At 36.6% G+C, this 27,161-nt stretch overlaps 1 protein-coding gene across 1 annotated transcript in view; it reads left to right on the top strand.

Annotated features, from left to right (window-relative positions):
- LOC118010868 (transmembrane protease serine 11G-like) overlaps positions 1–10,671 on the top strand; it is a 29,444-nt gene extending 18,773 nt beyond the window's left edge. The window contains exons 6-10 of the mRNA XM_035005578.1: positions 2,252–2,290; positions 3,166–3,337; positions 4,533–4,792; positions 8,265–8,407; positions 10,510–10,671. Of these exons, the coding sequence (XP_034861469.1) occupies positions 2,252–2,290; positions 3,166–3,337; positions 4,533–4,792; positions 8,265–8,407; positions 10,510–10,671 (776 nt within the window). The remainder of the gene's footprint in view (positions 1–2,251; positions 2,291–3,165; positions 3,338–4,532; positions 4,793–8,264; positions 8,408–10,509) is intronic.
- The last annotated feature ends 16,490 nt before the right edge of the window (positions 10,672–27,161 follow it).

Raw genomic sequence — 27,161 nt, forward strand, 5'->3', positions numbered from 1 at the left:
TCTGGAGCTTCCTCTCAACCCCTGCTGCCAGCAACATATATAGGAGTAGAACAAGCTTCTCTAGGCTGCCTTGCATCCCTGGGCCATCCTTTGTGGAGGGGTGCAGTGGGCCTGAACCAATTTATGTCACTGGGTATATAAAGGTTGATGTTGTCCCTGTGAGTGTCATTCTATAAGCTGGTGCCCTGATTAGGAAGTGGGGTTTGGGAAGATCAAGGGCTTCTTGCTCTCACTACTGCTGGCAAAATGGATAGCCAGCCCTGTGTTGTGAAGCAGGAGGTTTGGGATCTTTACTAGGTCTTTGTTGTGCTTCTTCTTTCCCAGTATTTGGATGGAGAGAACAGACTATTCTTAGGATTTTTTGTCTATGCTTATTGATGGTTCCAGATTGTAGGCCTTTCTTGGTCTCCAGTCCAGAATATATGTGAGATGAACATAAAACTAGGAAACTCACCACATTGTCCTTAAAATACTGTAGTCTCTAGCCATTTTGCCTTCCTCCTTCCAGCTTTCAGAGTTCTTTTATTATTATCTGCTAGATAATTTTCAAGGTATTTGGTTGTATTTATAGGAGAAGAGCAGAAAAAATTGAGTCTACACAATCTTGTTCTAGAACTGGAGCTATTTAACTTTTATCCTGCAGGTGGAACATACCTACTAGATAATGTTTACATATGAGATATAACATCACCATGGAAGTTCATCAATAGTTTCTGCTGATAGAAATGAGCCTAGGCTAAAGTTATCTGTGAGGTAACCATAATTCCACCCCTCTCATTGATCCATAACCTACAGATGGTGACACTAGACTATAATTGACTTTACAGTGAAATGGTTGTAGGACAAGCTTTTTACCTTGAAAAGTATTTAAATCATGTCCTTAATAGTTTTGCCTCATATTATTGTGAGGATATAGCAGTGTTTGGGATTGTCCCTGGTATACAGGACTCAGTAAATTATTAGTTATCATTACTGTTCACTATTAATTCAGCAATTATTTTTTGAGAACTTATTTGTGCCAGGAACTAAATTACCTGTCCTCATGGAACATTTTAATTGGAATAAAAAAGATAATGGCCCACTAAACAAGTAAATAAACAAAGTAATATCAAGTAATACGAATTTCCATACAGAGAATAAAGAGTAGGAGGCTACTTTGATTTGTCATGGAAAGCCTCTCTCTGAGGAGAGGATTTTTAAGCTAAGATCTGAATGACAACCAGGAACCAACCATGAAAATGGTCAAGGGAAGAGCTTTTCTGGCAGAAGGGACAACTAGAATAAAGGCTGTAGGAATACCTTGGCACAGTCAAGAAACAGAAAGGCCAGGGTGGGCACTGAGTAGTGGCTGAAAGCAAAAACAGTTCAACATGACAACAAAGACATAAATAGGGACCATGTCATGCAGATCCAGGTAGGAAGTTTGGGGTTATTATAAAGATCAGGGAAGTCACTAGGGAATTGTTACTATTGGCAAAACCTAATTCTAAGGGATTTATTCTAATAAACATAGTAATAAACATAAGCATAGTTCCTGGCAGATGAACACAATGTTCCTCTTTAGAGTCTGACTGAAAGATTCATTAATTTGCAAGCTTACCAAAACTCTACACTGGTTTTCTTCTTAACAAAAACATGGATCTGGATTGCTTATTATACTATCTGGCATAAGGAATAATTCATATAATTTTGGGGAATAGTCATTGATCGTGCTTTCTTCTGTTTTAGTTTATGATAAAATGACTAACACATTTTAAGGATTCGTTAGTACACTGGTGGATCTTTATTCCAGTTGGAGCCTTTGTGGAGATGTCAGGCATCTAAAATGCTTTGAGTGCTTTTACCATATCACTAATGTATGAAATGAGGACAGAAAGATATGGTGTCTACCATATAATAATACATATATCAAAGTAGTCCTAGATCCGCTTCTGCTTAACTTGCATTTTAATAAATTGGTATGGCTAAATTAATTAGATGTAGTCATCCTTCATGACAAACAATATCCTTCTCTATGCCAATGATTTTAAAATCATAAACCAGGATTTTCCTAGAGCCCACAAATAGTCAGAAGAAGGGTTTAATTTATATCCAGGCCTCTCTTTTTTGTAGGATTTTATTTTATTGCCTTTAAATTAAGAAATTCCTGAATAATTCAGTTCATCCCAACCAGAAACATTCATGTCATGTAGGCATAGTATTTTCAAATTATAGTTTTCCATTGCTGAGCAATCATCTTATTTTTTTCCAGATATGAATGAAATACAAGCAGAGCACATTCTGAACAGCTGTAAGTCAAGACTATCACTACAATGTTTGCAAATCAAATGCTAAAACTCAAAATACTGCTAGAGTTTCTCTATCCTCATGTTTACTATTTCTCCAAAGTATATAATATCTCTGAATGGATTCATGACTTAACTCTATGTAAGGAGAAAATTACTACTAATAATTGGGAATGTCTATATGGGCTCCTTAGAAATAACTTGTTATTCCTCACAGAAAGTTTCACTGACAACTTCTTTTAACAATTCTCTATCATTTTATCATATTTATTTTTATTTGGCTCACTTTGTTAAAGTAGAAAATTTTGCTTAGAATTAAATGAGACCCATTAACTTTAATGCGTGAACTTTGACACTTAAGTTATAGTAGGGTAATGGTTATAATATTAGACAAGTATTTTAAGTGTACAAATGGCATTGTTCTGCAGTAAATAGTGTACACTTGACACTCAAAATTGTCAAATACCACTGGAATAAATTGCCATACAAGAAAATGACCTAGAAAGATATGAAAAAAACAAATCTTAAGCTGAAGTTGCTTTAAATGTACCAGGGAGGATATTAAATAGTTTATTTTTTTTAAGTTAATCCTTTTTCAATGTGAATAATCACTACTCTATTATATAATTTCAATTAACTTTTTAAAGGCAAGGCAAATCTATATATGTTTCCATCTTTAACTATGTGCCAAACAGGCCTACACATGTTTACAACTCTGGTTATAAATAACCATCCTATAGCTATACTTGTGAGCACAGCATAATGTCTAGAGAAGTTGCATCCCTATGGTATACAACTAAAAATAATGTAACATTGTGTGTCACCTAAAATAAACAAACAAATAAAATATATAAATGACTATCTTATTTCCTCCTGACAGGTTGTGGAAGAGGGAGGGAGTTTCCGTCCATGGAAAGAATTGCTGATGGTTATCCCGCAAAAAAAGCCGATTGGCCATGGCAAGCCAGCCTGCAAATGGACGGCATCCATTTCTGTGGAGCTTCTTTGATCAGTGAGGAGTGGCTCCTGACTGCCGCTCACTGCTTTGACATGTAAGTCCTCAGTCTGTACCAACAGGATCACCAATTTCACTTTCTTTTCTCACCTTCATTTCCTATAATCCTCATCCCTTTTTCATTCTTTTTTTTAAGATTTTTTATTTATTTATTTGAGAGCAAGAGTTATGAGCAGGGGGAGGGGCAGACTCCCCACCAGCAGGAGCCTGACATGGGCTCCATCCCAGACCCCAAGACCCCCAGAGCCCCGAGATCATGACCTGAGCCAAAGGCACATGCTTAACCGACTAAGCCAGCCAGGTGCCCCTACCCTTTTCATTCTTTTATGAGCATCTTAGTATCCCACTGGAACTCACGATTTTGAAGCAGGCTTAGGAACAAATGACAGTTACTAAAGAATAGTAGAAAAGTTAGAGACTCTTCATCTCCAGCTGAAAATATATTCTGGAGAATATATTTTCCTAACTTTAAGAACAAGCCAACGCTGTCAAAAGTTAAACACACTCAGCAGTTTTCCCAAGATATATTGTAGAATTTTTAAAAAACTCTGCTAATATAGTATCCCAACCCACAAACTTACATCAGATTATCCCACATGAATATCTTTAGTGCTGCACTTTTTTATCTTTTTTGAAGATTTAACATATGGGATATATGGAGATAATAAAGAGATAATAATAACTCTAGTGAAATTCATATAATTTGGGAAAATATTCCGGGTAAAATGTTAACTAAAAAGAAAGGATGAGAAAACAATATATAAGGTGTGGCTCCAGTATGATACCTCTCACTCTCCTTTTCCCTTCCCTCCCTCTCTTTTTCTCCCTCCATAGTTATACAGACATTTATATAACTGAATGCATATGAGAGTATACATGTGTGGATATGTACATATGTGGGTACATATGTCTAATTTTTATTTATAGTCTCTTCAACAAATCTGTATTACTTTTATAATCAAAAATAGCAATAATATTTTGTTCCCTTTAGAAAATACCAACTCCTCCTCAAGAGAAGTAATTTAAGCTACCTTAGAATAGGGCATTTGTATCAGCTAGATGAAGCAAAGCTGTTCTGAGGGGAGAAGCCTCAAATAAGGTGGAAGACCCATCAACTATCACCTTAAACAATTTGCCCTTCTACCACCCCTATGTCCCATGCTGATTCAGAGTCCTGGGCAACTTTAGATCAGAAATGAATCAACTATAATCCTTTTAAATCTGTGATTCAGTTACAAAAACCCCAAACTCTGGATGGCTAGTTTTGGAACAACTCTCAGTCCTCCACTGATGAGAAGAAAGATACAATCAATTATCATTCATGAAAACTATGCTGCCCATAAGCACGACGATGACATCGCGGTGGTGAAGCTCTCTACCCCCGTTCTATTTTCCAATGATGTGGGCAGAGTCTGTCTCCCAAATGCTACTTTTGAAGTCTTGCCTCGGAGTCCAGTGTTTGTCACTGGATGGGGAGCATTAAAAGTTAACGGTGAGTATCACAGTAAAAAAAAAAAAGCTAAGCAAAAAATGCAAACCCATTTTCCATTTGAATGGAGACATAAAATAAGATTCAAAATCACAATATTGAAAATGAGATGAAATCAAGATGTCCCATGAAAAATACCACGAAACAACACATAGAAAAACCCAGATATGGTGACTTATGGAAACTTTGGCTAGAACTATTACACAGCATCGATGTTTAATGCCTTCTTTATGGGCTACTTTGGAAACTAGTTATAACTTTCTTTTCAAAAATTATTCAAGCATATTTTTTTCACATCCCTTCTTTCTGTTGCTGTCTTCATATGCAGAGATTCTGCTTTGGCTGCATGAATCTTAAAGTATGTGATTTGTGATCAGTAATAATGATAAACTTATGTAATGTGTCATTACAGAAAACAGCCTTACACAAACATTTTAAATGGCACGCATGATGCTAAATATTAAATGGGGCCCCTCTGATCCATGTACTTATGGAGCAGTTTTTGAGCCTCAGGATCTATAAAGTTCACAAGTATAACATTTTACTACATTTAATAACACACAATAAACTGCAAAGATAGATCTTTAGATCCTGTTTTGTCTCCAGTTTCTACCTCTCTTAGGTGAAAATTTACATATAGTTTAATCTGCCTCTGAATTTCTGATTCTTGTTCCAGACTCTCGTTAAAAAGCTGTAGTCTTGGGGCGCCTGGGTGGCTCAGTCTTTAAGTGTCTACCTTCGGCTCAGGTCATGATCCCAGGGTCCTGGGATCGAGTCCCACATCGGGCTCCCTGCTCGGTGGGAAGCCTGCTTCTCCCTCTCCTACTCTCCCTGCTTGTGTTCCCTTCTCACTGTCTCTCTCTCTGTCGAAAAATAAATAAAATCTTTAAAAACAAACAAAAAAAAACCAAAAAAAAAGTTGTAGTCTTATTTATGCATTTCCTCCAAGTATAGCTTTTATCTATTGAATCTTTGTCACTTCATTTTTAAAGAAATCTGCTTCCCTTCAATATGTACTTCAAAATTCTGACATTGGGTCCAGTTTGTTATACCGTCATTATAATCTGAGAATTCTTTTCCTCATCTCTGGGGGATCTGCCTTGTTGTATAGGGAATGGTGATGAGTACAAAGGAGAATCAAATCCTTTGAGATTAGACAGGCCACTTACTGATTGGAGTAGAAATGGATACCATCTACCACTAGGGCAATACCAGTTACACTTCCTCTAGACCCTAATTAAACTTAACACCACCCACTCCCAGAGTAGTAGTTTGTGAGTGATTTAGGACTTCATCATGAATCATTCGATGCCCAATAGTGTACAGATTACTAAGCCTTGATCTGTTTACTCTAACAAGATGCATACTTTTCAGGAATAACATTATGAATTTATAAGACATCAGTCAAAAGTTAAGTATTAAATATTTGATTATGGCTTTCTCTGCACTTTGAAACTGAGACAAGGACTAAAATTTTCTACTCCTACCTGCCAAAATTTATCCAATTATGTCTAATTAGAAATCTTGAAACCAGACAGCTTGTAAAATGGAAACTTTTTATTCTGGATAATTTCTTCCTTGAATAGTTGATAGTGTAAAATAGCTTATTATATTGTTAAGCACTTGAATTGACTTTTTAAAAGTTGAGATTAAAGAACGATAATTTAAAATTTAAAACCTAGCATCCTAGACCAATTAACGTAAAATAAAACATAAATGTAGGCACACAGAAATTATAAGTAGTTGAAATACAGTTGATTAAAAGCCTAGGAATACCTATACATTTTAAATGTCACTTAGAACAAAAGAGATAGTACTGAATACTGCTGAAGCAGCTACACAAATAGTCTAGATTATTCTAAAAATTTGTATAAAGAACAGATGGTGAACAGACTCTCTCCCTGGGAGCATTTCAAGGAGAATCAGAAATGAAGAGAAAATGGTCATATAATGACCCTCTCATGCTTAAAAATGGTGAAGAAATTCACTAGACCTTAGATAACTTTAATGACTGTAGAGGATTTAGGCTTAATTTCTCAGCAAGATGGTCAATCCTAGGTAAGTGAATTTACTAGTGTTAATATAGAGGATTAGATTTATTTATAGTTAGTGACAAAATCCCTAGAAACCTAGATTTTTCTCTTATAAAAGCTCTAGCACTCACCAGCCATCATTAACATTGAAGTGCAGCTTTGTACCTGGAGGGTTTTAAATATGTGATCCTGAACTCTACAGTTCACTCCAATAGCTTCCATCGACTGAAATCTGAATATGGAACAAAGCACTATCACAACTGATTACATTAATTATTTTCTAACCCTCACAATAAACATGTGGGATAGGTATCATTTTCTCATTTTACAGGTGAGTAAAATGATGATTAGTAAGATTAAATAACTTGCACAAGGCTAAATAGCACATAAATTGTGCAGTGTTCAAACTCATACGTGCTGAGCCTTTAGCACAGAATTACCCTGACTAGTTGATCAAACTGACAGCCCTTCCCTCCTTCCTTGTCCGAATTGTCTTTGAACCAGTTGTAAACAGAGCACCCATCTTTATGTGAAAGACTAATATAGTCTTTAAAATAAAAGCTGTTACACTTGGTGTTATATGCAACTAATGAATCATTGAACACTACACTAAAAACTAATGATGTACTGTATATTGGCTAATTGAATTTAAATTTAAAAAAAAGAAAAAAGAAATAAAATAAAAGCTGTTAAAAGGTAATGAGGAGAACACAATGACTAAAACTGTACAATGCACAATGAAATAGTACTTTTCATATAACAAAACAATAAATGTGTGGGTCATTAATAAAACATGATCTATTTCTTATCTTGGTATTTGTTACTTATCCTGGAATTAGTTTTGGATAGCCATTTAAGATCAAAATAGACATGGTCTTTCTGATGAAGCAATAGCATTCCATTTATTCAGCATTAAAATTACCTTCTAATAGTACACCCTGGCTCTATACTGCTCTTCCTAAAGGATTCTCAATTCCCAGTATAGCTGTGCCCTTTTTAGAGTGATGTGGCAGATTTCCAGGTAAGGTAAGGTGAACTATCACAGATTATCCAAGGTGGTGAGAAATGCCCTGGGCTTAAATGTAATGTTATTCTCCATTTAGCTATGTGATCATAGCAAGACTCATAACTGGGTAAGCTTTGGTTTTCCCATCTGAAAAAGAGAATATTCATATCTTTGTTGGTTATGGCAAAGATTAAGTAAGATAGTGGAAGTGAATGTGCTAAGAATGGTACTTAGCACATAGAAGACACATAAAAAATAGAATTTGAACCCGAGCACAGAGTCATAAGCACAGAGTTAACTTCAAGACATATGTCATAAGCAGAGTCAACTTCAAGACATACATTTTGTCACTGATCCATCCTTTGAAAGATACAACAATTAACTATTATAAGCAACAATGTGAAATTCTTCATCTATTAATTTTTTCCTTTTTTAGGTCCCTTTCCCAATACTCTGCGACAAGTTGAAGTAGAGATCATAAGTAATGATATATGTAATCAAGTTAATGTATATGGTGGTGCCGTATCATCAGGAATGATATGTGCTGGATTCTTAATGGGAAAACTAGATGCTTGTGAGGTAAGAATAGACTCAAATCCACAAAAATGAATTTGTTGAATAAGGGTGGCCGTACGGGACCATAGACCAGTGTCATTTCATATGACTCCATAAAATTAAGTTGTGGAGGAGAGAGGAGAGTGTAAAAAGAGGGATTGGGAGAACTATAAGAAATACTCCTCATTTAACACCCTCTTATTATCCAGAACCATTTGTAAAAAATGACCATCCGTTGCAAATTAGAACTTTAATTAAAGAAAAAAAACCTGGAAGTACTTAGTAGAAACCAAGCCAGAAAGCCACACAATCATTGCTTCAAGTCACAATGATAGCCAATTACGTATCTAGTCCCTACTACCTGTAAGGCGCATGGAATGAGGTCTGCAGATACCTCCATGGCCAACAGAGCATCATCCTACCAGTGCTTAACACTTTGACCTTTAGCAGTATACATTCAGATAGAATTACACTATTAAGAAAAAAATATATTTATCTACACTAGTTCATATTAAAGTGTTACCTCACAAATTATATCTAAAAACTAAATAAATAGCATTTCCCCAAACCATACAAAACTTTAAGTATTAAGCATTTAAGGGGAATATCAGTTTTAAAGTCAGGCCACTTAAAAGGCTAAAAATAAGTAACTAAAATAATAAAGACTTTGACATGGGTCCAACAGTTTAGCAATTCTTAAAGAATTAGGAAGCATTTGAGAATTTGACACATGCACCTGTTTTCCTAAATGTGAAGGTGGCATTATTGATCTGCCTTTGGCTGTCTGGAATGTGATATAATAAACATTCATTCACTTATTCATTCAGGGTTTTTTGTGGGGTTTTTTTGGTTTGTTTTTTGTCAATTGCAAGGTAATGTTACAAGTACTGAAGGAAACATAAATCAAAAAAAAAAAACCCTACACTGAATGCATATGAATTTACAATCTAATAATATAGCACACAAGTAACAAAAAGAATAAAAACCTAGGATTTGGCTACATATTCTAGAATATAAGATCTCCTTCCACTCACTTTACTTCCTGAGGAGAAGCAGAAACAAGAGGGTGGTCCACAATACAACTGGATCACATGACTTTTGAGCAGGAACATAAAGCTGTATAAGAGCAGATGTTCTCTTCCATTGGTCCATGCGCCCTTGCTTCCTTCCCCAGTAGCAAAGTAAAATACTGAGGACCTAAATTAAGATGTGGTCCAACAGGAAAGGAGCTGAGGAGCATGGCTTTTAGTAGACCAGAGTTTTCATACTCTGTCCACTGAGCCCTAAAGGGTACTGAGAAGCGTGGAAAGATAAGGGAAGGGAGCTAAAGGCACAAGACTGTAGGACCCCAGGCCTGCTTCAAACGGGATCATTTTTCTTATAAAATAAGTCTATAAGGGGCTTCCAGATAATGCTTCATTTGAATGAATAGGTTCATTGTTAAAAGATTTTTAAAATCATTTGTCTACATCTTAGGTTAAAGATATTAGGGAAGTCCTCAAGATTCATACATTTGAAACCAGTTCATGAGGTCTAGGGATTAAGTCTTGATTTGGAAATAAAAGCCTGTCTGTAATAAATAATGCACGTTTGCCTGGAGTGTCCTTCACATTATATTTCTCCTCTTAAACCTATTACTACACAACAATATAACATCCAGGACAGTTGCCTATCAACTGGTGTGAATGGAACAAGATGCAATTCAAATTCAAAGCAAGTGATTATATCTAGCTAACAGGACAGGTTTCATGGAGGTGACATATAGTTGAGCCTTGAGGTCATCAATCATGTAAGAATTGTATGCCTGGACTTAGGTTCAGTTTGTGCTTCCTATTTAGAAAGAGCAAAACTAAAAACTACACAAGATAAAACTGAAACCTTAGCTTTATTCACACTGCCTTCCAAATGAAGACATTAACACAGATAAGCAGAAGTAGTAAAATAAAAAGAGATAATAAGTAATAAACTCTACTGTTACATTAATACTAATGGTAAGTAAAAATAGAATTCATTTTGCATACCTTGATTTAAAATATTAATTTAGTAGGCATTCACATGCTCATTAACTTGCATTTTTGACTCCCCTTCATTTATTTTACTGACAATGTACATTTCTTCTTCTCCAGGGTGATTCTGGAGGACCTCTGGTTATAGCACGTGATAGAAACATCTGGTATCTTATTGGAATAGTAAGCTGGGGAATAGACTGTGGAAAAAAAAATAAGCCTGGAATTTACACCAAAGTGACTCGTTATCGGGACTGGATTAAATCTAAAACCAACATCTAATGCAACAATCACCTCTTCATGCAAAATGTAAATGTAGTCTCTAGCAAATTGTGTTTAGTATGTGTTTCCATGTATATCGTCATTGAGTTCACGATGCAAATAAGCGTGATCTGACAACATTCCTCCTAAACATGAGGAAGGCCGATTTTCCTTTACATCATCTGAAGTGTTTTGCTAACCATGAGCATACAAGATACTGTCAACTCCACAAAGATCTGCCATTGCTGCTAAGTGTCTCTCATCATTTCCTTGCTCATCTTTCTGTTCCTACTACAGACTTCTCATTTTAGAATAATCCCGTTTAATCTGAAAAGTACTAACTGGCTAAGCGTTCTCTATTCTTTTCCCTGACAGGGCATGTTGCCCTTCCCTAACTCCACAGTTTCTATCTTCTTCACTAAATAATCCTCATTAAGAATCTGTAGGCTCATGGTTCTAGACAAATCAAGGTAATTCGTTTGAGCTAATGCTAATACAAATGATGGAGAAGCTCTAGATGTGAAAGTGGGACTTACGAGATGGCACTACTATGAGTCCTTTCCCCTTTGCCCCCAGATGCACATGTACTTCTCTCTGAAACTTGAAAAATATTGACATTTACACTTACCCCTGATAGTACAGATTTTAAACACTTTAAACAACTACCTAATATTTACTTTGGAACAATGAATAAATCTGGGGACCAGACAGCAAAACTGGAAACGTTGCCTAGCACAGGATTCTGTTCTACACTACCTAAAAATGCTTTTATATATATATACATATATATATATGTATATATATATATATATATATTTATTTATTTAGGGGGAAAAAGACAAAGTTCCCGGGCCTTTTTGTTAGGTGGAAATGAGAAGAGAAAAGGACTCCGTGAGAAGGAGCTACTTTCCATCTCCAAAAATGAAAGAAGTTCCAAACCTGATATAAATTTACTTTCCACTTCTCTTTTATTAGTTTTTAATGCATTTTGTTTTCTAAATAGTTTTATTTTCAATCAACTTCAGAACAAGTAGGGGACCCACAGAATAAGAAACCAATAATAATTAGATATTTATAAATAACTTAAATGAGAGGCCAATATAAAATTAGACATTCATAAACAATTTGATACAAGATTTTGAAAAAGACTTTATTGTCTAATATTTAAATTTCCTGTTAAAAAATGGCTGGCATTCTTTGAAGTATGGTATTTTTAGAGAATATTCAAATAATTTAGAAAGCATCTTTGGAGAGATTTAACTTTTATGATAAAGTAGTTATTTTCATATGTATTTAAATGTATATTTTGTGACACTATATATGACTATGGACTAGTTTTGAACAAAATTCAAGCCTTTTCTGTGCTTCTAAACCTCTGCTCCTCCGTTATGATTAATTTAGCTAATGAAATAACTGCTGTGCTAAGATTTTCTTCTGAGTTTTATATCAGCTGAGAGTCTCTCTTGTCCCACATACATAATATGATATTGTATACATTAAAATATATTTATAAAATAAACTCAAACTCATTTTTTTTGAATCATCACTATACTGCATTATACTGTCTCAACTTTTGTCCTACTGACATTAGTCAGAGATAATTCTTTGTTGTGGGGGAAGATGGCAGCTATCCTGTGAATTGTAGAATGTTTAGCTATATTCTTTACCTCTATACACTATGTGCCAGTAGTAATCCCCACCAAGTTGTAACAACCCCAAATGTATCCAGATATTGCCAAATGTCCCCTGGGGGGCAAAATCACCCAGCTGAGAACCACTGACATGGGATCAACAGTCAGAGGAAAAAAGTCACTGTTAAAAACCTTACAACCACAATTTCCTTACATGGGTCTGAGAATACCTTTCTTCTCCCTTTTTTTTTTTATAATGCTGATGTGTTGAGAATGCTAAAAGACTCATCTATGATGATCACACTTATATCTAAACAATCCTAGTCAAATTAAGATCATTTGGAGACTGAACCTGTTTGGGTGAAGGAGGCTGTTTATATAGATCTATTGAGATAGATATCTATCTATAGATAGATCTCAATTGATCTATATAGATATAGAGAAATCTATATAAATCTCTCTCTAGAAAAAGATTTGTCAAATATCTAAATCCGACATAATCATACCATGTATATTCTATTTAATATTCTCAGAATGCATAAATAGATACTGCTGGAAAAGAGATTTACATATTCAGCTGAGGCAGAATGGCTCAGGCCTTCATCCACTAACACTACAGAGTGGAGAATAGGAAGTCGCATCCCCATCCACCAAAAGCCACACCATCTGATATTGTAGCCACTAGCCAATGGGACTATTTAGATTTAAGTTAATTAAAATTAAATACAATTAAAATTCATTTCCTCAGCCATACTAATATCATTTCTAATATAAAATAGCCACATGAGGCTAATGGCTATCATACTGAGCAGCACAGATATACATCATTTCCATCATCATCAAAGTTCTATGGATATCACTGGCCTAGAGCATCGTATGCAACTACTTACATAAATCACTTATTCATCTAACAAACATTTCTGGAACTTCTTTGTGTCAGACATTGGGTATTCTAGACACTGGGTATACAACTGTTCATAAAACGAAGTCCTATTCTCAAGACCACATAAAGAGGTAAAAGTATTTTTGATAATGGCTGTTGAAAATAGCAAAGCCTTTGGGGAGTATGGTTGGCCATGCACAGCATGATGACTTCTAGACTCTTCTTCCTCCAGTGTCATTGGTCCACTAGCAGAGAGGGTTCTCTATAAGCCAAATCAGGCCCACCAGAGACCCACAGGTAGAATGAAGTGGTCACAAATGGGTTTTTTAACCTTCTTTAGACAAAGATCCCAGAACTTCCTCAAGTAACAGTATATTAAAGAATCAAAAATAGTATTCTGTTGCTTTTTAAATCAACAGAAAATTTCTTATCACCCAGAAAGATATATTAATGGCAACCAAACAAAAGAGTAGCAGATAATAGAGGACCATTGGAGTGACTTAGTCACAAAGATTAAAAATATCAAATAATATTTTAAGCAAGAAGCCAACCCAAGTAAAACAGGGACTGAATTACACAATCTGTTAATATTGTTTCATTGTAGAAGAAATGTAGAAACAACAGATAACTATGATCCAAATCGATGTTAATTAAAAACATTGTAAGAAAGGCACTAAGAAACATAGGCCAAATGTGTTACTATGCTGCCATCTCCTGGTCTACACAATTTTTTAAATATACCTTATTGTAATTGCTTTTCAGGCTCTCAAGTTACACAAACTATTTTCCAATATAGAGTAGTACATAGAAAAATCCGGCAATCTCTCCCCAATTTAATCCTGAGGTAATAAAAGTTTAAAATTTTGTATATCCTATCATACAAATATAAAGAAATATATCTATTCACTTATAAAGGGCTTACCCACTTTTTTTTTTTCAAAAATGGCATCATTTTATATGCACACACATAACATATATGCATATATGTATACACACTACATATGTATATATACACACATATATTCATTTCCTCAAAAAAATAAATACACACACACACACACATACACATAGTATCTGGGCTTTTGCTTCTGCCAAAACAATAAGCTAGCATAGGATACTTACTCCCTCCAATCAACCAAATCAGATAAATTTTAGAAGAAAGAGGTAAACATGGGTTCTAGGCCAGGAAATAATAATAAACGTGAGAGGCCAGGAGACTGGGTTCTCTTGAACTGAATTATGTAGGGAGGGTGGGTGGCTGACGCCCAGTGTGGAATGAGAGAATAGTTGAAACGCTTTTTAAGTTATACTCTTGCGGCCCCCAACACCCTGCCTGTCCTATATTGCCCTAACAACACATTCACCAGCCTTTCTTTTTTTTTTAAGATCTTATTTATTTATTTGAGACAGAGAGAGAGATAGCATGAGCCGGGGGAGCGGGGAGCAACGGGAGAGGGAGAAGCAGACTCCCTGCTGAGTAGGGAGCCTGGTTTAGCTGCTCAATCCCAGAACCCTGAGATCATGACCTGAGCAGAAGGCAGATGCTTAATCAACTGAGTCACTCGGGCTGCCTTTCATACCAGAAATTAATCACAACGACCCAGACTACCGATTTGGGGAGTATCAGGGCAAAAACCTAACAAGGGGAGGGGTCTCTAGAAAAAGTGGCGTCAGTTTTGTAATTTCCCCTTAGCAGAAAGAGGACAAAAAGATCAGTTGAAGAAAAATATTCACTCAAGGCAGGCATATTGCTATTGCCTCATGATTTAGTCCTTATGCTCTATTAAGAGTTTTTATCACGTAACAGCATGATAGGAGACAAGAGCAGAGCAGTAGCATGCCAATTTAAGTTAAATTGACAAACTTTTTTTTAACACTTAGAATATCTTGTGACAAATCCCAACTTTAAAAGTATAGGTTTGGCCATGAACAACTGTATATAATTTTTTGATATAGTGAATTACTGAGATCTATTTTTAAGGGCCAGCTTTGTATCAAGAGCCATTCATATAATAGATCTAACTGATAAAGATCAGGGCCTTTTAGAATCAGAGACACCTGAGGGAGAAAATGTCATCTTCATCACCACATCCAGATGTGAGATTAGGCAAATTAATTTAACATCTGTGAGCTTCAGTTTCTATTTCTGTAAAACGGGTTTAATTTGTACCCCAAAGGGCTGTTGTGAAGTATTAAGCATTGATGATAATGTCTGGTCCTTGACAAGTACTGTTTATTTGCAATTATTTTAGTCTCACTAAATGGTTTTTCTATTTTGATTATGTATTTGTATTGGGGCATAATTTATATTCAGTAAAATCCATCCTTTTTAGTGAATAGGTCTATAAATTTTGGCAAATATTTATAGCCTTAGAAGCACCACTACAAATGTAAAATGCTTTCATCATCTCCAAAACTCCGTTGTAGTGAATGCTTCCCTGTCACCACCAGATTCTGGGAACTCTGATTTTTGTCCTTATAAAGCTGGGCATTTTCTAGAACAGCGTACTAATGGAATCACACACCATGTCTCCTTTTGAGTCTGGATTCTTTTACCCAGCATAATGCCTTGGAGGTAATCTCATTTAATTTGCATATACATTACCATTCTCAGAGAAGGAAAATTACATTCAGAAAGTTAAATAACTTCCTGAAAATTATAGTTAGTGAGACAGAAATCTGGTTCCAGCTTTGTTTGTTTCAAGCTGTGTGTTTCGCGTTCACTATGCCATATTGCCTTCTGTTAGCCTATAGCTTATTACACTCTCACTACCAGTTCTGGAATTTATCTTCACATCCAGCCATTATTCCTCTACTTTGCCATAAACAAAGACCGGGAAAGCTAAGGAGCCAGATGACATCAGGACCAAAAGAGGAGTTCTGAGCAAACTGCTTGCCAGGTTCTGCCATGCTGACATTCAGAGCAGGCCACCATTTTATCTTAATACAGTCACTCTTCAGTTCTTATGTGTATATACCACACAGTTCAGGGAACATTTCACACGTACTCTTTCATCTAATTCCTACAATAGTCTGGAAAGCTATCATTAATTCTGTGTACAGATGAGGAAGTTAAGATGCAGAAAAGCCAAGCAGCAGCTATGTTAGGAGAGCCAGGATTTGTAGGCAGGTGTATCTCCCTCCAAAGTCTGGGCTCTGTTTACCAGGCTTTCTGCCACCCACAATGGAAGCTGCCATTTATTATTAGACAGTATGCTGGGCAGTTTTATATGTACTATGTCATTTAATTCTGACAAAACTTCTGCACATAAATGGTATCAGCTCATTTCATATAGGAGGAGATTGATGTTCAAAAGGTTTAAGTAGTCTGTGCAAGTTCACATAACTACCAAGGAGTCAGGACTCCATTCTAAGTGTCTGTCCCACTCTTCACTAGTCCATGGAGCATTGTGTAGAGAAAAAGAAGGGAAAAGAGGGAAGGGAAGAACGTAACTATGTGTGCTCTTTGTATAGCTCAATAGAATGAGCTTCACTAAGTGTTTCTCTACTAAATAGTTAGAAAATATATGCAAATAAACTAAGGTCATAATATTAAAAGTTAGTATTTCAGGGGGCGCCTGGGTCGCTCAGTTGGTTGCGTGTCTGACTCTTCATCTCAGCTCAGGTCTTGATCTCAGGGTCACGAGTTCAAGCCCTGCGTTAATATTTCTGTAGTGCTTCCATTGCACAAGGCACTACTCTAAGCAGTTTACATATATTGACACGTTTACATTTCAAAAAACTTTACAAGAAGTCACCAGTATTATTTTTATTTTACAGACATGAAAACTGCAAAGATTCGAACCCCACCTCTGATTCTAGATTCTAGAGTCTAAGCACTTAAAGCATTCTATAGTACAAAGATTATTTTGTACTTTTCTTAAGTGTTAGAGGTAATGACCACTGAAAATCTTCATTTAAAGTAGTATTTCCCTGAGGTGCCTGGGTGACTCAGTCAGTTAAACCTCTGACCCTTGATCTCAGCTCAGGTCTTGACGTCAGGGTCCTGAGTTCAAGCCCTGCATTGGGCTCCATGCTGGCATGGCCTACTTAAATAAATAAATAAAAATAAACCAGTGTTTCCCTTTAAATGGGTATCATTTGGTTGTAAGATTATAAATAAGGCTCAACACGAAGTATATTCATATTGCATGTAGCTGTTAAAAAAATAAGGTAAATCTATGTCTCTCAACATAGAAAGATCTTCAAAATATTAAGGGAGGAAAAACCAAATTGCACAAGGATGTGTATAATATGATACTGTTTAATCAATATTCATAAGTTTTTCTAGGGGTATATGTGCGTGTGTCTATGTGTGTGTAAATGCTTAGTACGTTTTATAACAAGATGGACCTTTGGGACGCTGGGTGGCTCAGCTGGTTAAGCATCTGCCTTCGGCTCACATCATGAAACAGGATCCTGGGATCGAGTCCCACATCGGGCTCCTTGCTCGGCAGGGAGTCTGCTTCTCCCTCTGCTTGTGCTCTCTCTCTCTTTCTGACAAATCTTAAAAAAAAAAAAAATGAACCTTAATGACATTAGTTGCTTCTGAGGAGAAGGAAAGGAGACATGATCAGGACATGGTCAGAGTTTCAGCTTCATCTCTAATGTTTCAGTATTCGCAAAGACCGGGTATTCACATCTGATTAAATATCTATTGAAAATATTGTTTCCCAATCTTCTTTTTATTTTCTTCATTCTGATAAATGTCTCTCTCTTGCTTTTTCTCTCCTTATATATATACATACACACATATTGAGAGAAAATACACTTGTAATTTATATTACATAAGTATAAATTGTAGCATGTGTATTTATTATATTAAGTGATTTCGGGAAAAAATCTGGTTTGATATGAACTTATTTGTATGTGCTCTCAAAAGGAGGTATTTTTTAAAGGAAAAATAATTACATATATTAATAAATTCACTATACCCCTGTGATACATGGAGATAACTTGTTCAACAAAAAATTCAAAACTATTTCTTGAATTATATTATGACTCTAGGTTTTAAGGATACCTGATTGTTCTTATTAAGAGCTCTTATGTGAAGGTTTTTTTAAGGTATTTGTATATCTACCAATAATCTTCTTTAAACTCTTAATCCTTATGCATTCCTAAGGTATTTCTCATTCAAATCCTTGAAACCAGTTTCTTTTCCTTTAACAAAATTAGTCAATACCAAAAAAATATGTCACTTCCTTGTTGGGACTACGCTATCTCTGGGCTGTTTTCTTCAAGCCATTCTATGCGTTGAGGCTTCTCTCTTCAGACTTGTTGAACTAGTTTCATTTCAACTATTTGTAATTTGTTTAATTTCTTTCAGCCGTAGACCTCTAATACATCTAGAGATGGCATGCAGTTGATTAGAAAGTCAAGTTCAGGGGGTTCAGACCTTCAAGAACATATTCTTCCTCCTGAAGATAATGTATAGGTAACTTCAGTTTTGTTTAGCAAATGACTTGTTTGCTCTACTGTCCGCCCGTGGCTAGATTCTTAGGCAATGTCAGAGCATTGCCTATGAAATGTCCTCAATGGATTCAATCTGATGGATCTTGTGAGATTTCTGGAATTATTACAGCAGCTGCATTAATCTCTGTAGTTGAAATCAATATTTTTGTGTTAAAAACCATTCTTAGCATTATTTCATGTTGCCAAGTTCAACAGCTAGGATTTTAGAAGTTAATGAAAAACTGTATTCCCTTATGCTCTGACTGATTCTGGTTTTGGGAGGTTGGGGAAGGTGTTCAGTTGTTTTAAGGAAAGCCTCCTTTAAGCAATCTGACTGAACTTAGCTTCTATACCATTTCTCTTTTGCTGCTTTTCTTTATACCTTATAGTCAGTCCTGGGAACTAATGTGGATTGGGACTTCCATAGCTGCAGAGACACCTGCCTTCCTCACAGAAATCCTAGGACTCCTGTGGGAAGACGGGAAACAGGAGATCCAGATTGGGGAAAGCCTACTTCCTAAAATTTCCCTTTTAAATATTAAAGAAAAAAAACAACTATTTCAAGGTCTTTTTTTCAAAAAGGGGGTTTGCCACATGCAAAGGAGAGGAAAAAATAAGATTCTTTGGGATGATTTTACATGCAGTTAAAATAGCATTTTAAACATCCATGATGTTTACTTCACCATTGCTTAGATTTATGTCACTTTCAAAACATTTTTACATATGTCATTTCATTTACATATTTTAGAATAGGTATCGTTAACTCCCATTTTAAAATGAGGACTCTGAGGGAAACAGAAATTAAGGGGCTTCTTCGAATCTATGGAGCTGTATGATGACCCAGTCCAAGAGCTGCCATCCACAACTCCTAAGTCCAGACTTCTCAGACTTTTTCAGCCTCTCTAGGTGGCAAAGATTCTACCTGGGGAATTTCAGAGATGAGAATTTAATACTACTTCAGCCACTAAGTTAATGGACTTCACTGGGCTGCCTTCCCCACTAATAAAATACACATTTGTATTAGTCCTTTAGTGAGCACACAGTAATTATAAAAAGGTTTCAGAGGCTTCACACATAATCAGCACTCCATAAATATTTGTTGAACAAATGAATGAGTACACAAATGTAAATGTCTAGCATATTTTGCTAGACAAAATGAATATTAAAAATGAATATTAAAAGTCATTGAATTCAAAAATGCATATTTCATGTTTATGGAAATCATGATATTGTAAAGCAGTAGTTCCAAGATTTCATATTATACATTCCCCAAATTATTCTTTTAAAAATATCAAGTCTCATGATTATAGACACCAAAAGTCCTCTTTTCTAATGAATATTTGTGTGTTTATAGAAATGTTTTCGGGGCGCCTGGGTGGCTCAGTTGGTTAAGCGACTGCCTTCAGCTCAGGTCATGATCCTGGAGTCCTGGGATCGAGTCCCGCATCGGGCTACCTGCTCAGCGGGGGGTCTGCTTCTCCCTCTGACCCTCTTCCCTCTCGTGCTCTCTGTCTCTCATTCTCTCTCTCAAATAAATAAATAAAATCTTAAAAAAAAAAAAGAAATGTTTTCAGTTTGGGACACATGGGTGGCTCAGTCGGTTAAGCATCTGCCTTCGGCTCAGGTTATGATCTCAGGGTCCTGAGATCGAGTCCTACATCCGGCTCCTTGCTCATCGGGGAGCCTGCTTCTCTCCCTGCCTGCCACTCCCCCTGCTTGTTCTCTCTCTCTCTCTCTCTCTGATAAATAAATAAATAAAATCTTTAAAAAAAAAGTTTCCAGTTTAAGGGAAACAATTTTAGGAGTAATATTGGGGGTCAGTGCTATTGTTCAGGGTATCCATGACACTTGGTAAAGAAAGGGGACAGTGGGAAACACTGAAGGTGTATGGTATCTTTAAGGTAACTTCACAGAACACTCATCCAGGATTTGGAGGATTTGCAGGAGATAGCAGGTCACACTAATAGGAAGGCTTAAGGAATGGAAAAAAGCAAATACCTAATAATAACTATGATACCCTGTGTTTTACCTACAGTATTTTTACAATATATTTTACAGCCATGCTCACCATTTTTCTCTAATAAGAAATACAATGTGTAAGCCTTCTCAAAATATATTTGATTCATATCTTCACTGTTTCTGCTACACTGAACCTTGGGTCTCTTCTCTATGAGTTTTGGGACCATCTCTACATTTCAGAGATAGTCCTTAGTGCTCAGACTTTGCTGTGAATACCCATTTGCATTTGCCTTTAACAGTATCCATACCCCTACTCTTTCCTATAAATTAATTGGGTGATTCATTCACTTAAAATCTCAATTATTTCTCTTATAAAAGATAAAATACCAAATGACTTCATCTGAGATTACTGTCCTGTTCCCAGAAATCTGGCATTGTTCTCTTCCTACAGCTCATTATTTTCAGCATTGCTTATCAATAAATGCAAAAATTAAGTTCCTCCTCTTCATTATCATCCTTTAGAGAAAAAGTCCCAGGAAAACCTTTACAAATATTGATGATTTAAATTTTAATTTCATTTTGAATACTCATTTCAATCAACTTGTTAATTTGCCAAGTTTATTCTCTAATATATTCAAAAAAACTCTATCTTCAGGGTTAAAACCAAAATAATAAAGTAATACCTCCAAGTTACTCACCGATCACGAAACTTTGTATAAATTATCAACTAAATTTTACCGTTTGGTTCTTTTCAACAAACTCAGTGCCATATACTGGCTACATATTAGCTTATTTAATTCTCACAACAATCCTATGATTAGGTGCCACTATTATCTCCACTGTATAGATGAAAAGGTAACTGGCCCTACATCACAGCTAAGGAGTGAAAGAGTAGGAATTTGTGGCAATCTGGAGCCAGAATCTGAGCTTAACTATTTTTTTTTACAAGATTTTATTCATTTATTTGAGAGAGAGAGACTGAGAGAGAGAGCACATGAGAGGGGGGAGGGTCGGGAGGGTCAGAGGGAGAAGCAGACTCCCCGCCGAGCAGGGAGCCCGATGCGGGACTCGATCCAGAGACTCCAGGCTCATGACCTGAGCCGAAGACAGTCGCTTAACCAACTGAGCCACCCAGGCGCCCTGAGCTTAACTATTAAGATGTCCTCCTTTTCCTTCTTTTTGATAATTCTCAAGAGAAAACATTTTGATCTTAATGTAAAAACTGAGTAAAGGATTTATAGTGCTAAAAAAGATTCACTCCATAGGGCTTTATCTATAGTCAATAAATTGAAATATATATTCATATCATTGAGAGTTAAAGGCTATTTATAGCATCTTGTTTGTTCTGTTTTCCCTCTTTTCCAATTGTGTGGCATATAGGGAATAATATACTTGTAGATAAAGTAGGCAGGCTGGCAGATATGTATATAAAGTACTTGGAAACCCAGATGTTGGGAGTTTATGATCAGATAAGCATATTAATCCTTACTGGGTGGTAGTTTATTTTTAATTATTATAATAACATCTGTCATTTATTATTTATTTACAAAATGTGAATCATTTTCCATACATTATCTCATTTATTATTTACAATCCTCATATGAGTTAGCTAATAGGGTAATAGCTATTACCCTATTTTAAAGAAAAAGAAAGTTGCCCCGGATCATGGCTACTGACTTTAAACTCAAGCTATCCACACCATCTTATCCCCAATACATTCACAGTTGGGCCTGTGAAACATCTTGGGCAATGACAACAGAATGACCCACTGGGGATATAAAAGTAAGCAACGTTGGAATGGTACAAAGGCTTTCACGTTCATTATCACCGCGGTCTGGTTACAAATGGACAGATAGCCTTGAAGTCAACCTGGTCAGGCCTTCCCTTAGCTCTGTTACCTGTGTTGTTTTGCCTCTCTGATCTTTAATTTCCTCATGGCTGAGCTGGTGATAAGGTGGTAAGGCCCACTCCACAAAACTGTGACAATTACGGTGTCAGATAACTCCCATGAGAACTCCTGACCCAGAGTAGGAATTTGATTGTGCTAGAGTACTTCATTTACTCACTTTATTGCCTCATGTCCCTGGGCAGTATTTACTATCACCACTTTACAAGCAGAAAAACTGAAATTCAGAGAGGTTTCATAAACTTCTCAAGATACATGTCAAAGAATTACAAGCAGGGACTAAAACCGAAGTCTTATAACCCTAAGAGGTAGAGCATATCCATAATACCAGGATGCTTGGAGAGGATTTGTCCAGGCAGGTGACGACTCAAAGGAATTTTTTAAAATCTTTGTCAAAGAAAAATTCCCTCTGTTTCCCTTTACTAAACTACTAAACTCCTTTCTTACGCCACTACCGCACTCATAACACTTCTGACACCAGCTAGGTGGGGTTTTCTTCCAAGCAATTCTCCAACACCAGGTGGGTGTCCTACAATTCAATTCTGGCATTAACTGGAGTTAGTGCAGACCCCACAGGTTAAGGGCTCAGTCCCATAAGTCTGCCCCTGCCCCCACTGCAAACAGAGATCACAAGTCCAGGTTGTTGCTACCTGAGTTCCTGACAACTGGCTATAAATTGGAGCTTCCCAAAATCCCCTCCTCTGGTTTGATTAATATGCTAGGGTGGTTCACAGAACTCAAGAAAACAGTTTACCTATTAGATTACCAGTTTATTCTAAATGATATTAAAGTATATGTATAAACAGCCAAATGATGAGGTCCAGAAGCGTCCCCAGTGCAGGAGACTTTGTCTTTGTAGAACTGGGGTGCACCACCCTCCCAGCACATACTACACTAACCCAGAAGGTCTCCAAAACCTATATTATTGGGATTTTTATGGAGGCTTCATCATATAGGCATGATCAATTATGAACTTAATCTTAAGCCCCTTTCCCCTTCCCAGAGAGGATTATGGCAGGTGGGGGTGGAGGGAATGAAGCTGAAAGTTCCAAGTTTGTAACCATACCTTGGTCTTTCTGGTGACTAGTCCCCATCCTGAAGCTATCTGGGAGCCCACTGAGAGTTACCCCGTTAGAACAAAAGACACTGCTATCAACCAGGAAATTTCAAGGGATGTAAGGGCTCTTTGTCAGGAACTGAAGTTAAAGAGCAAATATTAGAACAAAAGATGCTCCTAGGACTCTTATCACGTAGGAAATTACAAGGGTTTTGGGAGCTCTGTGTCAGGAACTAGGGCCAGAGACCAATATATAATTTTTTCTATTATTTCACAGTTTTTAATGTTCATTTTTGTTACCTTAATGGAAATTCATTATTTGTGCTGTTTTAAATATTTATAGAAAAGAAGTTTACAATGCTTTATTCTTTTCAATCATATGGCACAGATTGAGACAAAAGCATTACAAGTCGTACCATGAGCTACATGAGGGTAGAATCCATGTCTTATTCATCCATGCCTTTCTAAGCCCTGCATGATGCCTTAAAACAAAATAAAGGCTCAATAAAAGATTGTGAAAAAGAAAAATAGGTGGATAGATGGACGAACAGATGGATAATTGAATGGATAGACAGATGGACAAAGAAAAGGACAAAGGAGAAATAAGAAATATTGTAATAACTGATCAATTCTTAGAAGTAGTTAGTTAGGACATATTTATGGTATACAAGGCTCTGACCTAGGCATTGAAATACAATTTATTTTTCACACATGCATAGCATCTCAACCTGGACTTTAACCCCTAATCTGATACATATTTTACAAACTTTAATAGGTGGGACTGCATCTTGTGCTAAAAACATGTTAGGACTAAACCAAACATGCACACACACACAAATACACATGCGCACACACACACCACATAACATTTGGTGCTATCTTTTCTAGTAAAGTACAACATTCTGTAATAAGTTTCTATTTCGTTCCTCAATCCCTTATTCCCCCATTAATATTGTACTTGTAAAACCGCATCTCCATTTTGTTGTCACTCTGGGACACAGTGGAACACATTTTTTGTTGACAAATACTGCATTAAATAAAAAATATTTGGGGTATTTCTTAATATCTTTCCAATCTGAGCTCTTTCCTGTGGGGCCACTCCAAGATGATACTAAAATCTAAAATGCTACTGGTCGCAAAATTACCTACCATAAATATTCTAAAATTAAATGCCCATTTTCTCAGCATGGCTGATTTCTATCAAGTGTGTAATAATAATAACAACAACAAAAATAGTGATTATAGTTCACATTTAGGGGAACCTGAGTGGCTCAGTCGGTTAAGTGCCTGCCTTCAACTCAGGTCATGGTCCCAAGGTCCTGGGATCAAGCCCCACGTCGGGCTTCCCGCTTCTCCCTCTCCTTCCTGCTTATGCTCACTCTCACTGTTTCTGTCTCTCTCTCTCAAATAAATAAATAAAATCTTAAAAAAAAAATAATTCACATTTGTATGGTACTTACTATGTGCTGGTCACTTGACATGGATTAATGACTTACTGTTCATATAAATCCTATGAGGTAGGTATTAATTTCATTTCTTTTTTACAAATGGGAAGACTAAACCACAAAAGAACCAAATACCTTGCTTCATATTGCAGAGCTAGCAAATGGCAGGGCTAGGACTTGAACACAGGTAGTCTGGCTCTGGAGATTGGTTTCTTATCATTAATGCTATACCACTCTCAATTAGAAGTCAGTTCAATTATGTTGCATTAATTTAAACTAACATGTGATGGTGCTGTACCGCTAACACAAAGTCCAAGTTCAAAACTATTTAAGGAAGGCTTTGCAGCTATAAACTAGCACCATGTAAGTTCATATTTTTCTGATATCTGAAGGTAGAAGAGAGTTAAATACCTATCCTGCCTTAGAATACAGCCAGAGAAGGCACTTTTACTAAATCGAGACAAGACAAGAAGATCTAGAATCTGAAATTAATTTCACTCATTAGGGTTGGGTAGAAAAAAAGATAGGGCTGCAAGACTGGAGTAAATCCAGCTCAGTAAGCCAGATGTGATTAAGCGGTGAGTAACTGCGCAAGGAAGTAGCAGGAGGTGGGAGCTTCACTCCATGCGGATGAAGTATCCATGCGGAATCCAGGGAAGGTGTTCTCAATCCCCTTAGTTCACGCTTTCCTCTTCCAGCCTCAAAATTCTTTTTTTTTTTTTTAAGAGAGGGAGAAATGGGGAGAGGGGCAGAAGGAGAGGAAGAGAGAGAATCTTAAGCAGGCTTCACACCCAGAACAGAGCCTGACTCAGGGCTCAATCTCACAACCCTGAGATCATCACCTGAGTTGAAATCAAGAGTTGGTCACTCAACCAACTGAGCCACCCAGGCGCTCCCTGCCTCAAAATTCTCAGTTATGCTCCTTTTTTGCCAGTGTGCCGAATTTCCATCCCTGGGACCAGGGTGAAGACATTTCCTTAGATAGGGGAAGAAGTAGAGTCTTTTCTTTTCTAGGGTCCTCATTTTCCTTTTGTGAGTCCCCTGAATTCAGCTCAGCTTGAATTTTCCACAGAAAATTTGCACTAGACTCACAATGGTATATTATTCAATTTTGCCCATCCTCCCATTGCCCCACCTTTCACTCCTACCCATAACTGGGAGTTAAACACAGAAGGAATATCAAAGTTTTCTTTGTTTCTTCTTTTTTTTCGGGAAGTTTTTTTTTAAGTTATTATTTAAATTCTTGGGGTGCCTAGGTGGCTCAGTCAGTGTCTGCCTTTGGCTCAGTCAGTGTCTGCCTTTGGCTCAGGTCATGACCCCAGGGTCCTGGGATCAAGCCCCGCATCAGGCTCCCTGCTCAGCAGGAAGCTTGCTTCTCCCTCTCCCACTCCCCCTGCTTGTGTTCCGTCTCTTGCTGTCTCTCTCTCTCTGTCAAATAAATAAATAAAATCTTTTTTAAAAAATAAATTCTTATTAGTTAACATATGCAGTAATACTGGTTTTAGGAGTAGAATTTAGTGATTCATCACTTACATATAACACCCAGTGCTCAGCACAAGTTCCTTCCTTAATACCCATCACCTTTTTAACCCATCCCCCACCCACCTTCTTCCATCAAGCCTCAGTTTGTTCTCTATAGTTAAGAGTCGCTTATGGTTTGCCTTCCTCTTTTTTTACTCCCCTTCCACTACATTCACCTGTTTTGTTTCTTAAATTCCACATGTGAGTGAGATCATATGGTATTTGTCTTTCTCTGACTTATTTCTCTTAGCATAATACACTCTAGCTCCAACCATCTTGTTATAAATGACAGGACTTCATTCCTTTTGATGGCTGAGTAATATTCCATTATATATATATACTACATCTTCTTTATCCATTCATTAGTCAGTGGACGTTTGGGCTCTTTTCATAATGTGGCTATTGTTCATAATGCTGCTATAAACATCAGGGTGCATGTGCCCTTTTGAATCAGTATTTTTGTATCCTTTGGATAAATACCTAGTAGTGTAATTGCTGGTAGTAAAGTAGTTCTATTTTTTACTTTCTGAGGAACCTCCATACTGTTTTCCAGAGTGGCTGGACCAGCCTGCATTCCCACCAACAGTGTCAAAGGGTTCCCCTTTCTCTGCATCCTTACCAACATCTGTCATTTCCTGACTTGTTAATTTTAGCTATT

The sequence above is a fragment of the Mirounga leonina genome, unplaced genomic scaffold, assembly GCF_011800145.1.
Source record: "Mirounga leonina isolate KUSES-001 unplaced genomic scaffold, KU_Mleo_1.0 Mir_129, whole genome shotgun sequence".
Taxonomy (NCBI): Eukaryota; Metazoa; Chordata; class Mammalia; order Carnivora; family Phocidae; genus Mirounga; species Mirounga leonina.